The following is a 16,728-nucleotide window of genomic DNA, read 5'->3' as shown; positions in this document are numbered from 1 at the left end:
GTTGGCTCTGAGCCTCTCGATCCAATCATAGCTCACTTCGTCACGCCACGCCCTGCCCTATCGCAGCTCCATGCCGCACGGAGGTAGGATTTCACGGTGTAGTAGCCAATCAGAGGGCGTGCTGTTAATTCCCTGTAGTTGCGCAGGCTTGGGAAGCCAATCGAAACCGGCTTCCTCAGGGACGGGGCGGGGCTGCGCGGCCCAAGCGGAGTCCTCCAAGGGGTGAGGGAAGCGCCGTCTCGTTGGTGTGCGTCGCCGCCGCTCTGCGCGGGCACCGGAAGCGGGCGGTACCGGTCACCATGGAGGCGTCAGCGGCGGTGCGGCTGTGGGTGAAGACGGAGCCGTTCGTGGTGGGGGTCCTGCCCGCCCCGCCGCCCGCCCGCCTCGGCCCGCACTATCTCCGGAAGATGGCGGCCTACGCCCGAGCGCGGGCGGCCGAGGGCTGCTTCCCGCGGCTGTCGTGGCCCCGCTGGCGGCACATCGCCTGCGGGAAGCTGCAGCTGGATCGCGGCCTAGCCTGGCTCTACTTCGAGCTCTTCCACAGTCTCCTCATGCCCGACCCACCGAGCAGCCTTGAGTGGGCCGAGGCCGAGGCGACATGTGCCAGCGCCGAGGAGCTGGAACGGGAGCGGAGCAAGGCAGGAGCCTCAACCCGGGCAGGGCTGGCGTGGGGAGAGCCCAGGCCATCCTAACGCCTCTTTTTCTCCTCTCGTCTAGCTGTCGGTGGACACGCTGCAGTTTCTGCTCTTCCTGTACATCCAACAGGTAAGCAAGGTGTCTCTGCGGAGGTCTCTGATCGGGGAGGAGTGGCCCAGCCCCCGGACCAAGTCTCCTAGCCTGACTGGAAAATCAGCCAGCGAGAACAAGGTAATTGTGGCAGTAGGGCAGTCTCCTTGTGTGGCCGTGTGAGGAGCTGCACGGCCCTGCCTTGAGGTGGGTTGAAAGTGGATGGTTTGTGCCTGGGAGGGTGTGACTCTGCCTGTGGTGAAGTCTGAGCTAGGGTCAGGTTGGGCGTACTTCACACAGTAGTAAATGGAACGGAGCTGGTGTATTCTCTGCAGCTGTACCTGCAGAATTGCTGGTAAAGAGAATCTGAGCTGTGAAAGTACTCCCAGAGTCATGGGAATTATCCTTTTAAGAAGTAATTGCCAGTTTGGTGAAATGGAAAGCTTTTCTTGGGTTGGAGGTCCTGTGATCCACTGTGGAGTATTAGGATCCCAAGGTGGTCCCTCACAGTGTATTTCAGACAGGAGCTGGTTGATCAGCTGTTGGTCAAATATGTGGAATTGCTAATGTCTCCTTTTAAAATACTATCAAGTGTTGAAAGAAGAGAATCGAGTTGGATGTGTTCGGTGTAGCTCTGTGTTTGAGGGTGAATTGTAGGTGGGCAGTGTCATTATAAAGTGCAGTTGCAAATTGCAGTGGGTTTCTATCACGACTGTGATGCTGGGAGCTGTATGAGCTAGTGAAATACTGCTTGGGAGAAGCTGCAGGAATTAAAAGCAGGAACTGGGTGACTTTATACTGAAAGATTTAACAAATGAGAAAAGAAGTGAGGGGACCTGACACAGGGCTGTGAGTTGGGTGGCTGTGGAGCATCCAGTGTTATTTGAAAGCTGATGCTTTCCTTTAACTGTTGCCATTACACAGAACTTGGGACAGGAAGGAGGAGAGTCTTGGCTGCCACTGTAACCTACGCAGGGGGTTTGGTTCCGACAGGATTGGGGTTGGCTCCACTGGTGTTACTTTTTGTGACTGGGAGAGATTTCCCAGCTTCAGCCTTTCGCAGTGGTATAGTGGGGCTTGTCTGGTTCACAAGGGTTTGTGTTTCAGAGCAAGGATTACAGCTGCTGGATAAAATGTGATGGTGAGGACAGTGTGTGATTGCAGCTTGTGCTGCTTGTTTTGCCGTTTGCAGGCAAGCAGCAGTTGTCTTTGTTAAGATCTGCCATAATTCTGGTCTTCTGCCTTGGTTTTTTGGTCTGGAGCCCTTTAGAATTTAAACCGATGATTCTTTCAGAGGTAGTTTGGTTTATTGGTCCTCCTGCTGTGAAGAGATGACCCTCTGCTTTTTTCCCTGCAGTGCCTCAGCAGGTGGCAGTGAATCATAGCTGAAGGTCTGGGGCAGATGGGGTGATTTTCCAATAGAAAGTTGCAAGACCTTGACTGTCAGTTATTGATTTATTTCCTACCTTTAATTGTCAGCCAGGAGCTGGCTGAATTTGTGCGGGAAGGATTGTAGGAAAGTGTTTCTGCTTTCTAGAATGAAATATTTGTTACTTGGAGTTAGACTATTATTTTTCCCTTTCTGAGGGAGCTTTCTGAGTTTGGAAGCAGCAGAAACAGCAGGAGAGACCACCATGTTTGACTTGACTTTCTCTTTTAGAACAATTGTAAGGAAGCGTATATAATGTCAGCTTTGTGAGAACTCACCTTCCCCTTGTGTCTTTTTCTGTCCACCAAGATCTGGAATGATCAGGACCACCGTGCCTTTGTGCAGAGCCACCTCTTGGAGATGCTTGAACTGCTGCTGGAGCCTGAGCAGCTCAGTGCCTCCTCCCATTCAACCCCCAGTAGCCTGGTATCCTACGAAGCTGTCTGTGCCCTCAGCTTCCTTATTGAAGGGACTGTGAACAAATCCAGGACGGTTCATCCACTGCACGAGCTCGCCCTCTGGCAGTCCTGTCCTGGGCAGAATGGCTACTCAAAGATCTCTAGAGCCTTCTCTTTCCCCAAGCTAGAGAGCTGGCTGCGGTCTTGCCTGACAACAAACCCTTTTGGAATGACTGCCTGCCTCAAGTCCGGGAAGAAACTCGCATGGGCACAGCAAGGTACCTACAGGCCTTGTCTTTATCTTTAGAAATAGCTTTCCAGTCTCAGCTCCTCTTGCTGACTGGGTTTTATGAGGGCTTGCCTCCTTTTTCTGTGGATGTGAGGAAGGTGGCAGCTTAGGGGCAAGTCTGGGAGATAAGAGAGCGCTGCATGACACCTGTGTATGTTTTTCTGGTCTTTGGATCACTTTTGTGAGCAAACATTAATGATGTTATTGTCAAAGGCCCCTCTGAGTGAGGTCAGGATTAGTACCCTTGTTATTTAAGTACAGCTGGGCACAGAGAATAGATAATGTGATGTGTTTGTGGCAAAGCTGAGAACTGGTCTGGGTTTCCTTGGCTTGAATCACAGCCCCTTGCCTGGAGGGACATGGCAGTGGAGCCAAGGCACCTTCTGCCTTAGGAAGAAAAAATTTAAATGAATGTTTTGTTTCTCTGATTGCACAATTGTAAGAGTGACATGTGTTAGGTAGGACAGTGAGGTTGCTCAAGGATTGTACTGTAGAGGGAGCATTTCACTGTCTTAAACCATACAGTTCCTGCTTTCAACATAAAACTTGCCGTAAGGATCTTCCTGCCAAGCAAAGTCTCGTGTTTGGGAAAAGACTTCTGGAATTGGAGGTGCCCAGGTCAGGGCTGCCTGTAGCTTGTGGGAGGCATTGGCCACCCCTCGATAATCTTGAAAGGATTTTGATTTTTCAATGTGCCCTGACTTCTGGAGCTTCAGACTGCCTTGTGCTGCTGAGCTGCCTGGTAGGCATCGGTGGATGGTGTGACTGGTGCATGAAGAGTGGAGTGTGATGGTACTACCCTGCAAGTTTTGGGCTGATTATTTTCTTGAGGGATTGCTGGGTGATGTGGACAGTAAGCCATCATGTCTGTCTCTCTGTAGGAATCTCATGTAGCCTTTCTGTGCTTAAAAAATAAAAACCAATTAAATGCATTGGAAAACTGTATTTTGCAGTTGAAGGAACAACCAGGAGAGCAAAGATTGCCTGCAATACTTGTGTGGTGCCTGAGGTGTTTCCCATGGTGATAATGAGCCAAGTGTACAAGCAGACGCTGGCCAAGAGCTCGGACACCCTCGTAGGGGCTCATGTAAGAATTCATCGCTGCAACGAGTCCTTCATTTACCTCCTCTCTCCCCTCCGGTGAGTTTTTGTTCTCCTGGGACACAGTCTTTTCAGCAAGTCTGTTCAAGTGCTATGTTCTTGTTAGAATGGACTAAGCAGTGAAAAAGTCCTGGGTTTGCTCTTTCCTGCTCACCATGTCCTCTCCCTCATGTTCTTTTGCAGGTCTGTGACCATTGAAAAGTGCCGGAATAGCACTTTTGTCCTCGGCCCTGTGCAAGCATCTGTGCACGTCCACAGCTGTGACAATGTCAAGGTCATCGTGGTTTGCCATCGTTTGTCCCTTTCTTCCACTGCTGGCTGTACTTTTTACACTCTCACACCTACCCAGCCCCTCATCCTCTCGGGGAACCAAGCAGTCAGCTTTGCCCCTTTCCACACCCACTATCCCATGCTTGAAGACCACATGGCTCAGGTGGGCTTGGCCACCCTGCCAAACTACTGGGACAGTCCCATGCTGGTGTGCAAGGAGAGCAGTGACACGAGTGTCTTCCGCCTCCTGCCACCCTCGGACTTCTACACCTTTGTGATTCCTTTTGAGATGGAAGGAGACACCACAGAGACGCCGGGTGGGCTTCCCCATGCGTATCAGAAGGCGCTGAGTCAGAGGGAGCAGAATGTGCAGATATGGCAGAAAACTGTGAAGGAGGCAGGCCTGACCAAGTGAGTGCTGAATCCAAATGGGAGTATGTGAGATTCAATGAAAAGCATGCCCAGATACTGTTGAGGGCTGACATGAGGGAACCATCCTGGCAGTAGTAAGAGTTTACAAATGATCTCACGCTGGGTGCTGTCTCTGTTCTGCTTCCAGTGTTGCATGCTGCTGTGGGTGACATCTAGGTGCGTACCCTGAACAACAGCTCTACTAATTATTGGCCTGCAGCTGATTGGGTCTTAGTCCAACTGTTACAAGGAGGCTGAAGCTTTAAGTTACTGTCCCATCTGTTGTTGAGGTGAGCTGAGAATGTGCATGTGAACCATTACAGTAGATCACCTCATGGACAGTAGCTTTTAAAGTCCTCTGTCAGATCGTATCACATCCTCTGCCCAGCTTTTACTATACTAGCTAGGCCTGTCCTAGCCCATCTCATGTACTCATGTGCTTCTGCTTTCTCAGTACCTATTGTGGAGTTCTGACAAAGTTCTTCTTGCTTCTTTGTCAACATGCTTTCTTCTGCAGCCAGCCAGATTGGACAAAGCTGCAGAATCTCTGCTGACTTCAGTTTAGCTGCTTTTATCTTTTTTTGTGAACTGCAAACCTGAAGGACCTGGCTTCCTTTGCAAATACAGAATGGGGTTAGAAACCCAGATATTCAGTTGTAAAGACTTGAAAAGATGAGAACAAGTTTAGTTCCCTAAGCTGGACTTAAGCTGTATAGATTTTCTTTCTGTTCTGTGCTCAGTCGATGACTTGTAACGGGTGTGTAACTGGGTGCTGATAAGCAGTGATTTCGGAGGGGTTTATCCTGTGGGAAACTCAGAATATGAAAACCTCTTGGGTCAGACTGTCAATACTTCCCATCATACCAGGCTGAGGAGTTCTAACCCAATTGATGGTTCATTGTTTTGGAGGAGCTCCCTCTGCTTCTCTTGATCCTCTCTGAAATCCAGGTGCCTCCATGCTGAGTGTGGAGGAGCATGCAGTTTGAAAGAGCTCGAGAGAGAAAGGATTCTGGGTCAGGATTTTGCTGCAGGTTCAGGGTGGCTGAGCAGTGGTGACCCAATAGTGATGACAGAGGTGACTCTGGACTTTCAGCCTTGAGTCTTCAAGGGCAGCAGAGAGGAAAGTTACAACTTCAGCCTTTATGGTTAGATTTAACCTCTTCTACAGCAGTCACAGGAAGCAAGCCAGTCACTACTGGAGTGGCTTATTTCATAAAAGGGGGGAGAACTGTGGCAAGTTTAGAAGCTTCCTGAAAAGAAACTGGGCAGCTGATGGTGTAAAATGTCTGTCTCCTACAGGCAGAGAAACAACTCGGGAGACAACTAGGAAGCTTGGAGCAAGCGGGGTATCAGACTTGTAGAAAATAAAAACCTGCCATGCTTGAGTGGGGAGGTGAAAAAGAATGTTAGAAATAAGAAGACATCTTTCAAGAAGTTGAAGTTGTCTGAATGAGGAAAGTGGGGCAGAAAAAGAATGTAAATCCTGCCAGGCTGAAAGTAAAACCCCCGTAAGACAGGACCAATAAGACAGCTTGAGGAACAACTTGCAAAAGCATAAAATCCTGTTTATTCATTTCCTGAGCATATCAGACAGAAAGTCTTTCAGGGTCAGTTGCAGATCAAGGTATATAAAAAGCACTTGGAGAAAATAAAGCCATAAGGGAAGAAAGCAGTGACTGTCTTTGTGTTCACATTCACTGGGGAGGAATTTAGGTTAGTTGCTGTCGTAGAACCCTGCTTTCTGGGAAAACATCTCAAATGGAAGTGATAGTATAAAGAAGAGCCTATAACTTGAAAAAAGGGTCTGGGTACACTGAGCCTCTCTAAAGCTGAGTGGCACAAAAATGAATAGGGCTTATGTGCTGCTTTTCACACTAGAGGATGGGATCAGCACATCAAATTAGGATTGGGCTCCTCCTCGGCAGCCCTGTGGAGCCGGGTTGCTGTGCTAGTGGGATGGGGAGATTTGCGTGGTTTCTACCACCACGAAGTTCTGCCTTTGGGGTTCATTGTAGTCATGCTCACTCAGTAAAAACCTTTTCTTCCTGATACAGACAGTTCAGGAACCAAGCCCAGCTCTTAGCTGGTACATAGGGAGGCTTGTTTTGGTAGTGAAGATGCAGTTAGAAGTATAATACTATAAATAAATGACAGCTTTACATACTTCCCTGCTGATCTTTTGGTTTCAGGAATCAAAGGAAACATTTCCAGATACTGGTAGAAACCAAGTTCTATGAGTGGCTGGTTCAGACAGGGAACCGTCAGCAGCTGGATAGCCTTGTCCCTCCTGCAGTAGGCTCCAAGCAGGCAGCAGGATAGCATCACGTTCATGTGCAACAAAAGGAGTGGAACGGTGAGTAGAAGCCTGTTTCTCTTGATTCTTCTCAAGAATTGTCCCATGGTTGTGTGTACAGGTTAGGCAGAGGTAGAAGAAAGAGGAGGCTGTTCAATAGACTATTCTCCCAATAGCCTTGCGTTTGGTTTTAGTTCTTATTTTGCAGTCAAAACCTCTTTTCAGTTTGAATCTGTTCACTGTGTACTCAGCACATCTCTTGTTCTGTGCAGGTGTTCTGTTTGCTTTGTAGGAGAAAAAGAAAGCTGCTGTGTGCATCTGTAAAGGCAGACAGGTATATTGTACATAATCTGATGTAAAAAAAAAACCCTGATTTGAATAGCTGCTCTTTCAAAGAGGTGCTGTGCATTAATATCTGTACTTACCTGTCTCCCTTTTTGCTTTAGAGAACCGAGTGAGACTCAAATAATTATTACTTTGTAGCGTCTTTTTCTTCCCAAGCAGAAGTGGTTTAGGAGCCAGAGACAAGCCTTTATCATGCTTTTCAACAAGTTTTTGGTGGCCCAGATGGGACACCATTTGGACTGGACCTTGCTTGGGAAATCATTGCAGCCAGAAGGATTCGCCAGATGAACTCCAGCACACACCGGTGTGATTATCCAGGGACTCCCCTGGCGAACCCCTGGTTGCGGTGAGTTCTTGAGCTATGTCCTATACAAGATATTGTTACTTTTATTTCTGTTTTGATTTCACCCTCTGAGCAACTTGTATTAGAAAAGATATGGATCAGAGGAGTAAAAGGTACCTGAAGGTATTCCCGTGCATGATTACGGTGATGACTGGAGCATGTGGAATTTGGATTATTGTTATATTCCTAAGAATTGGTTTGCAATGCATATTGGCCCATCAGGGCAAATGTAGGGGAGATCTTTTAACTTGGAAAAAGTTCTCTTTCACTTTTTATCAGGCACCATGCTCAGTCTTTCCTATGCTGAGAGGCCACCACTGATTACAAGACACTATCAGCTTAACTGAGCATAGTGCCTGATTAGCATGAGAGGCGAGAGAGACTTTTAACCAATAAGTAAAGGGTGGAATACTAGTTAATTGTGTAACTCTCAAACAAAGGACACTGATTACGTTGTCAAAATGTATAAATAGCTTAAAGATACGATCCTGGGGGTGCTTGATTTGTGGAGACTTCTGAGCACCGTGCGCAGAGTAAACAGTGTCTTCTTTCTGAACTAGACTGTGTGTCTTTGTTCAGAAAGTCCAAATCGGCAACAAAAACATTAGAAACTTGGGTTTGGTTTTTTTCCCCTTTTCTTTATTCTCTAAGTTGCTTTTTCTTTGTTGGTGCTGTAGTAAAAGTTTCTCCTCTTATTTTGTTACAGAGCTCTGGGAAAACAGTTCTCATTAAGACTGTGGCCGTCTTGCCTGAACACACTCGATGTGGATCTGACACCCACCCTCGGTGTGGATTGGACTGTCTGTCTGGTTTAGGATTTGTGATTGCTGCCACTTTCCCCGGAATGTGCTGTAGCTATGCTGTTGGTAGCTGAGAAAGTATGTTGCTAGAGGATGAAGAAGTATGCCTCCTTGAGTGAGGAGGCTGTCATCGTGGCTAGTGTCCATGGCATGCAAGTATCCAGCAAAGCAGCCCTCCCTGGTACAAAGCTGGATGCAGGGCCCTTGGCATCACCTGCATCTTTTTATGGTACAAGCCAGTTGCACTGGTTTTGTGAATATGAAAAAGAAATGTTTGATTTTGTTATGGATGAAATGAAACTGATTTTTTTTAATTAAATTGATTTAAATTTAGTTTGATTTTTTAAATACGAAGATGGCACTTAAGCAATGTGATTTTATGGAATTTACTTCCTTGTATGTTTGCATGTTTTTGACAAATGTCAATAAAACAGAGTTCTTAGATAAGCTTTATATATGGCCTACTTTTACCTGTACAGTGAGTGTCAGAGGGACACAGCATATTTACTGCTTCATGAAATGTGAACCGTTCAGAGCGGAGAAAAGTGCCAATTTATTAACAGCCATGGAATTGAACGTTTTGAAGGCTGCCCTAGCACAGCATTTTGATACAAACACTGTTTCCTACCTTTAGTGTTTCGTCTAAAGAGTATCAGCTTGAATGAGTACTGTTCTCAGGGGCTGGTGGAAGCAGTCCTGAGAAGATGTGCTTGTAGCTGAGCACCTAAATAAGGAAGGCAAAATAGGCAGAGGCATTGGATGACCAAAGGCAGCTGCTAAGTTGTCATTCCATAGGACCTGGATTGTCGTTGAACACTGATCTTCATAAGGCAGATTTTGTTTTCTTTTTAATTGACATGTGGAGTGTTCTCACAGCGTTCGAGCAGTAAGAGCTGTAAGCAGCAGCACTGAGTGATTCAAGACACCTAAAGAGGGAGAGGGTGAGATACTGCTGAGCACATCTGTTTCAGGCTGTCTGTCGGACTGCTGCGGCGATGTACATGGAGTGGCATGCAGAGCTGCTGCGGCCAGACTGCTTGTCCTAACAGATTTGAAATGGGATCTGTGTGCTGCAGGCGCTGCCGTGCCGAATTCATTTCCCTTTGTTTCACTAAGCCTTTGGGCTGGTGCAGTGAATAGCTGCAGAGGTGTTTTTTCATATCGTGCTGGCGGGTGTATGTAAGCCAGCAGTCTCTGCCCCCTCTGCTCAGTGGGCCTCAGTGGGCTAAAAGGAAAACTCCTCTGCTCAAGCCTCAGATAGTGGTGTAGGAGCTCTGAGTTGCGTTTGTGACATTAGCAGATACGGTCAGAAATTTGGACATTGTTCCTTACTATTTGACCCTTTGGTGGGGTGTGGCTAGATGTTCTCTGATGAATATTGGGTTTCCTCCTCACAAACAGAGATGGGCCTTTTGGAGCTGACAGAATGCCTTCTTGTTTAACATGCTTAAAAGGGAGAGAGCAGCCAAATTGCACCCCATCCTCCAGGACTTGGCAGGGGCTGCATGTTTTTGAGTGTGTTTGGCAGAGTTTTGGTGTTCTGATTCAGCAAATGGTAACAAAGGGAGGATGGCAAAGCCTTCCTTTATTCCATAATCCTGCTTGCTTTTCTGGAAATCGGCTATAGCTTCAGAATTACTGACTCAATTTTTGGATCCTATTCTCATGACAAAGCAGCTGTCTCGTTTAAAACAAACCCGTTATAAAAAGGGTGCCTTGGATCCTGGCTGTTTGTAACAGCTTCTGACATTCCTCTAGTACTAGGGAGCTTGCCTGGAACAGAAAATGTCGGGAGCTGGAACCAAGGTAAGTTCATTTGCAGCCTATTTGTTATCGTGGTTAAGAGCCCTTGCTAGTCTTTTCCCAGATCTTGGCTGTCTCCTCTAGGTATGGCTCTGTGAGAGGATGGAGTTGAACACAGTGACTGGTGAGAGCATACTTAAAGATGCACCAGGGCCTAACGCCTTGCACATTATTGGTGGAGGCTGCTGTGCCGGCAGCAAACCTGACGAGCTGTATTTGCAGGGCGGAGTCTTGTGGAAGGCTTCCTTGGGACAACCTGAGTCTGTGTTGGGTGCCTTCCACATTCCGCTTCCATGGTGGAGCAAAAGGTGTACTGTGACAGAAAGATGCCTGAATGATGACCACAGCACTGAAACCAATAACTTTCCCAGAGAGATGCCAACCGGCCTTGTGGTTTGGTGGAATCAGAGGTGAATTTAAACTGGAGAAAGAGATGCATCAGAAAGTTCAGCTTCAGCTTGGAAGGGTGTGCATCAGATGGGGATCCAGCTCTATTGCTGTGTTCTTCAGCCTTGAAGTTAGCAGAGCTAAGCTGTTTGGTCACACAGACCTTGTTGCAAGGTTGGGGCTAGGCAGGAATAAACAGCTGGGAAAGGAGGGCAAGAACTTTAGCTACTGGCCAGTTCCTCCCGTCAAACATTAAACATCAGTTAAGAGGTTGTGGTCAGATGTGCATCTTTTCATTGTATGAGTTGCTGTCGTGTGACATTCCTTCAGTAAATTCCTCCACAGTGCGGAGACTGTAAGACCCGAAGTAGCAGAAGGCTCAGAAGCAGAGTGGGTTGTAGGCACTGTCTGATGTCTATGGAAGATCTGGGATCACTCTCTGCTTCCCTGCTCCTTCCATCTACGATCTTGGCTCAAAGTGATTTGGCCATTTATGAGCAGTCTTTAGAAACTGAGGGTGAGTGTGCTGCTTGCTTCTAACCTGCTGGTTGTCAGATTGCAGTGGATACAGTCTTTATGTACCTGTGCATAAAGAAGGTGCTGGTGAACTGCAACTGATCCATGCTGGAGTCTCCTGTCTGCTTGAAGAGACCTAAACACATAACTGCCTTTACCCCTGCTGAAAGCCGTGTCCCTGTTGAGTGTGCTACAGGGAATTATGTGGTGCTACAAAATGTCCAAGGGGACTTAAGTCAGTGAAAGAGTGTGAATCTCTTCTTTTCTCTATGCCATGCTCTTATCTAGCATGTTCCAGGAAGAAGAAGAGGGCAAAGGAGATAATTAAACACTCTTTCTCACAACCTGAGCAAGCAGTCTGCCCTAGAAAGGGAGTTGCTGCCTCCATGCTGCTTACTTAGAGGGCACTGGTAGTTATTGTTTATGAGCTTTCTTCTAACAGAGCTGCTGTTGGGAAGAAATATAGTAACTGCTATGGGGTGGCCAAAGGAGTAAGAGTTTTACAGTCCTGTAAGGAAGATGTGTTGTGGCAAATCTGTTATCTGCCAGGTAAGCCCCCAAAAAGCAAGTTTGGGCAGTGAGTGGTTAACAGGTTAGCATTGTAAGCAGAGAAACTTGATGGCTTTCCTGAAGGAAGGTGATTTGTGTTGGAGGAAGATGCGACTGAAATGAACTGACGAATCTGGAACTGAAATCTGTAATTCACCTGTCATTATCCTGCGGGTGAGAAATGTCGATCGGGTCAGCTTGAGCCTGGATGGCTGGGGGAAAACTGAGGAGCCCCAAGTGTGAGGGTCTGAACAAACTGAGGTGTGTGCGAAAAGGGCTGTGATGGAGAATGGGTGGGCAGGAGCCCTGTCCTTAAGTCTTCCTATAAATGGTCTAGGAATAAAACAAACACCACTTGTTTGGTCACTGTGTGGTGGGAATAGTCATACCCTTAATGTTCTCTTGGTTTTTTTTCACTTTGTGGCTTTATAAATACAGGGAAACAATGAAGTTCAGTTTTGTGTTAGGCTGGGTAGGGAAGAAACATCAAATGAGCTTTTCTGTTACAAAATTAAAGGCCAACTTAACCAACTTCCTGCACAGTTGCTGTGATAGGGCATTGCAAGAGGAGCTGGTTCTGCTGGATGTTAGCCACAAAATCAAGGCAACTTAGGCAGAACCAGGACCAGAGGTGATGGAGAACCATTCCTTTCCCACTGCCAACTACTGAAGGAGGCATCCCTCTGCCCAGGCAGAGTGCTGCCTGCATGGAGACCAGACCTGTGGTCTTACAGATGTTGGGAAGAGTTCATCATCGACCCTGCTGGACCCTCACTACATGGACAGCGGTGGGACTGCAGAGCTTAGGGAGTGAGGCTGAAGAGGGAAAGATGCTGTAGCTTCCTTGACCACCGACTTCAAGAAGAGGATTACTGGCGATGGGTGGCTGCCAAGCCTTCACGAGCAGGGCTTTCAGTGTTGCCTCTGAGCTCATGCTGGCAGATTTTTCAGGGGACACCTCTAGGAACAAAGATCCAGAAGCAGGATCTGTAAAGCAACAGCAGGGCTGTGGCTGGCAAGGGCCAAGCAGCATAGTTAGCATGGGCACAGAGGGGCTGGACATTTTACTGCACACCTTTTACAACCTTTATTCATTTCCTGGAAAGATGATAGTGATGTCCCAACTCTCCATTGCACTGAAGATGGGAAGAACTTAGGAGGGAGAGACATGGGGACAGGTTACACAATCCGTTGACTACTTGGCTCTCTTGGCCATAATTTATTAACTACTGATCTAGACAAGGTGGGAGAGAAACGTATTAATAGTGTTTCGCTGCTGTTTGGGGCTTCACCAAGGGAGTTTTGTGTTGGACTGGAACAGAACTAGGTGCTGGGAAGGGTAAGACATTGGTGGCAGACTGGAGGCATTGGGACCACACTGCTGAATCGGTTGCCAGGGTTAGTTGGGATGGTGTTCATCCTGCTCAACGGTTGGGCTCCATGACCTTTTAACATCTTGAAGGCTTTGTTTTCAGGCATTTCATGTCGTGATGTGGCTAGAATATGGCTGCAAGCATGGGCTGGGGGACAAGGAACCTCCCTGCCTTCCTTCCTCTGCTTGTGTTTCAGGTCACCTTCTATGAAGACAAGAATTTCCTAGGCCGTAGCTATGAGTGTGACGGTGACTGCCCTGATTTTCACACCTACCTGAGCCGCTGCAACTCCATCCGTGTGGATGGAGGTGCCTGGGTGGCCTATGAGAGACCCAACTTTTCTGGGAACATGTATGTTCTGACACAAGGGGAGTATCCTCACTACCAGCACTGGATGGGCCTGAACGACCGCCTTGGCTCCTGCAAAGCCATTCAGATAGTAAGTGTGACTTCTTCTCAAGGGACATCTTAATTTGCACACCTATAATTAAAAGGTTTCAGCATGTTTGTGGGTGCTTCCTTGGGGAGGATGGCTATAGAGGGTTTGTTCCTTCAGCCCTTCTCTGGGAATAGCAAGGTGTTTGGTGGAGAGAAGAACTCTTGGCTACAGTGGGAAAAAGCAGATGCCTTTGAGTGCTTTGTAGGTGAATTTCCATAGGAACAGCAGCATAGTTTTATCTGTATGTTCCTCTAGGGACTTCAGTGTCCAGGCAGGTCACTCCAAGGTTTGCCTCTTGCTTTATCCCCAGAGAAAGATGGTGGATGCAAGGCTTGTAACAGTGGGATGCAGATTTTGCAGAAGCACTTGGAATGAGGGGCAGTTTATTTGCCTCTGTAGCAAGCCAGGGCTCCCTTCTAATACAGGGAACCAAATCTCAGTACCAGCAAGCCCCTCTGGGCATGGGGACAATGGGCCCAGCAGCAGACCTGGAGTGACCAGGACTGGGAGTGACTGAAGCGGTCCATAGGCATGCTTGGAGCAGCCCTTTGTCACCTGGCATTAGGAGAGCACAGGGCAATGCGTATATCCCTGCTGCAGTAACTGTGCTCATCCCCTCGTAACTGGGGATGGGGAAAGACGCTTCTGGAGCCTCTGGCAGCAGCTGTCCTTCCACCAGCAGGAGATGGGATAAATGTGGGTTTATCCATCCCACAGTGTTTACGCTTTGTGGAAGCACTGGCGGGGAGAAAGTAACAGAGGGAATCATCCCTTTGGGAAGCATATAGAGAGAAGCACACTTTAAAACTGGCAGGGATGAGAGCATAGATGAAGTGTGAATTGGGGTTGAGACTGTTGAGTGCTGCTGCTGTGTTTTTGCCAGCAGTGGGGCAGACATTGCTGATCTGTGCATTGGTGTCTTGAGTAGCAAGTCAGCATGGAGCAGGTCCCAGAGCTGAGAAGGGGTTTTGCTTTTATGCCTGCAGTTTTTTCTGGGTTTGAGCTAGGTCTAAATCCCTTTGCACAGGGCAGCGGAAGTTTCCAGCCGGTTCAGAACACAGTTCTGGCAATAAGAGATGGAAACAAAACACCCATCAGGATGAAATGCGGAGGCCTTATCCTGCATGTCCACCTGGTGCCAGGCTTCCTCTCCTGAGCTTGGGGACGGTGCATGGGGACCTGCTGCTTGTAGGTGTTGAGTCAGAGCATCCCAGTGGCAGCGATGAGACCCTGCAGAGCTGGGCTGGGGCTGGCAATGAGAGCAGGCTTGGGTGGATGGGGGGAAGTGGGGGATAGGCGGTGTCCAGGCAGCTGAAGATTAAACCTGCAGTGCCTTCAGGCAACACAGTGCTTCAAATCACAGTGGAAAATACCCACGCTGTGTTCGCTGTAATACAACCCAGCCGGGGTCACCAGCTCATTAAACAATTCCTTGCCTGGAGGAGCAGGGAGTGCAGGGGGTCCGGCTCTCCTGATGCTCACGTGGAGTGTCTGAAGGGTCAGACCAGCAGTGGGACAGTCAGGCTGCCTGGGATAGAGAGCCTAGCGCTTGCTGACTTGGCCTTATCCCTCCCTGCAGCCTTCCTCCCTGCCAAAGTGGGGCTGTGGTGGGGGTTTGAGCTGAAACTGCTCTGCTTGGTGCTTTTGTGTCTCTGCATGTGATGCCCAGGCAAGAGTTATCCCGACTGCTTCCCCACTGTGCTTCTGGGGGGCTGCTCAGCCCTGTCCTGGTGTGCTGGGGGGATGGTTTGTACCTGGTCTGAGCCTAACCGTGCCTCAGCTCCGCTCTCATCTGCTGGAGCCAGGTTCTGTCATCTGTCAGAGATGTACGGGTTCCCCTCTCCAGCTCTCTGCCATTTTCTCTCCTTTTCCTCTAGCCAAGTGGAGGCCGGGGCCACATCCAGGTATTTGAGAAGGGAGATTTTGGTGGGCAGATGTTTGAAACCACCGAAGACTGCCCTTCAGTCATGGAGGAGTGGCACATGCGCGAGGTCCACGCCTGCAGAGTGCTGGAGGGTGTCTGGGTTTTCTATGAGCATCCCAACTACCGGGGCAGGCAGTACCTGCTGCCCAAGGGGGAGTACCGCAAACCTGTGGAGTGGGGAGCAGCCAGCCCTGCTGTCCAGTCCTTCCGCAGCATTGCCCAGTGAGGAGCCCATTGACTCAATAAACCAACTAAGTTGCTCAGCTCAGCCTGGCCTGCTTATTCCTGGGGTCTGTGTGTGAGTTATCCAGCCCTGGAGGAGGTGGTGCCTTCTCTAAGCAAAGCACATCTGTCTATACTGTCATCTCTTTCCTCCAGTCTGGCCCCGTCCCCTCCATCCCACTGCTCCTTCCTAAGGAAAAACAATCCCAAAGCTGGAGCTTAGGCTCCAGCGTTTGGCCAGTCCAGTGAAGCAGTTGGACCACTCCAGGTTTTGGTGCTGGCTGTGGCAGGTTCAGCCTGTCATGATCCTGTGGAATCCCTGCTTGCTGCTCTGCTGCTCTGTGGCGGCTTGGGAGAAGGGGCTGCTGGTGGCTGGGGAGAAGGGATGAAGTTTGCATCCTTGCCACATGCAATGAGACCTCCCCAGGGAAGCTGATCAGGCAGCAGATTTCCTGTTGCTGGAGAAGCATGCTCCTCTCGTGATGCATGGGGCAATGGGGCTGTGGGGAAAATGGAGGTGTGAGAGACAGGGATCCCAGAGCGGGAGGGAGGGAGATGGCTGCAGTCTTGATGGGGGATGCTGGGCCAGATGCAGCATCCAGATGCTCAGGATGCAGCCCAGAGTGTCAGGTACAGGATGCCTCTCATAGGTGTGAGACAAGGGATCCAGCAGCTTAAAAGGGGGTAAAGCACTGCATCAAGATGGGCAACTGGAAGAGGAAGAAGAGGCTGTGAGGGGACAGATAAAGTGAGTGCCACTGAAAGCTGCCCTGGGATGGGAGGTTGCTGCTGAATCATCTGAAAGGATGGGAATTGGTCCCTGGGCACTTGAGACATGCAGAGAACTCCCAGTCAGCCCACTTTGCCGCCAGCTGGAACATGAATTTGCCCAGTGCTATTAGATGTCAGGCTGGGTCCATGCTGTGGGCAGGGACAACTGATACCCGCTTTGTAGGGCACTCTGCTCCCGGGTACCCAAGGGACCTGCAGCCTGTTTGCTTATCAAACCAAGGGACTTTGGGATAATGATGCTGGACACAGAAGTAGAGCCCTTCTAGCCATGCTCTGCAGTCTCTTTGCGGTTGATGTATGAGGTTATTATGGAGCAGG

General features: G+C 48.9%; 2 protein-coding genes across 11 annotated transcripts; both read left to right on the top strand.

The window, feature by feature from the left end:
- The first annotated feature begins 172 nt into the window (after window positions 1-172).
- TBCCD1 (TBCC domain containing 1) lies at window positions 173-10,178 on the top strand. Of its 10 annotated transcripts, none has more exons than XR_013957473.1 (9): window positions 173-638; window positions 718-867; window positions 2,465-2,831; window positions 3,796-3,982; window positions 4,127-4,624; window positions 6,814-6,977; window positions 7,190-7,251; window positions 7,422-7,608; window positions 8,312-10,144. XR_013957473.1 is itself a non-coding variant. In XM_080624379.1 (7 exons), exons 1-6 carry the CDS (start codon window positions 300-302, stop codon window positions 6,941-6,943), a joined length of 1,671 nt encoding a protein of 556 aa, XP_080480505.1. In that variant the 5' UTR covers window positions 173-299; the 3' UTR covers window positions 6,944-6,977; window positions 10,164-10,178. The 10 variants fall into 10 exon arrangements, 2 of the variants coding, with proteins under 2 accessions (XP_080480505.1, XP_080480506.1); XR_013957474.1 differs by having other exon boundaries at window positions 7,364-7,608; XR_013957471.1 differs by lacking the exon at window positions 7,190-7,251 and having other exon boundaries at window positions 7,401-7,608.
- Window positions 10,164-15,849, top strand: CRYGS (crystallin gamma S). Its single transcript, XM_080624381.1, has 2 exons — window positions 10,164-13,472; window positions 15,350-15,849. Exons 1-2 carry the CDS (start codon window positions 13,164-13,166, stop codon window positions 15,620-15,622), a joined length of 582 nt encoding a protein of 193 aa, XP_080480507.1. The 5' UTR covers window positions 10,164-13,163; the 3' UTR covers window positions 15,623-15,849.
- Window positions 15,850-16,728: the final 879 nt, after the last annotated feature.

The sequence above is a fragment of the Psittacula echo genome (assembly GCF_963264785.1).
Source record: "Psittacula echo genome assembly, chromosome: 7".
NCBI classification, from domain to species: domain Eukaryota; kingdom Metazoa; phylum Chordata; class Aves; order Psittaciformes; family Psittacidae; genus Psittacula; species Psittacula echo.
This window is presented reverse-complemented; position numbering and strand designations above follow the sequence as displayed.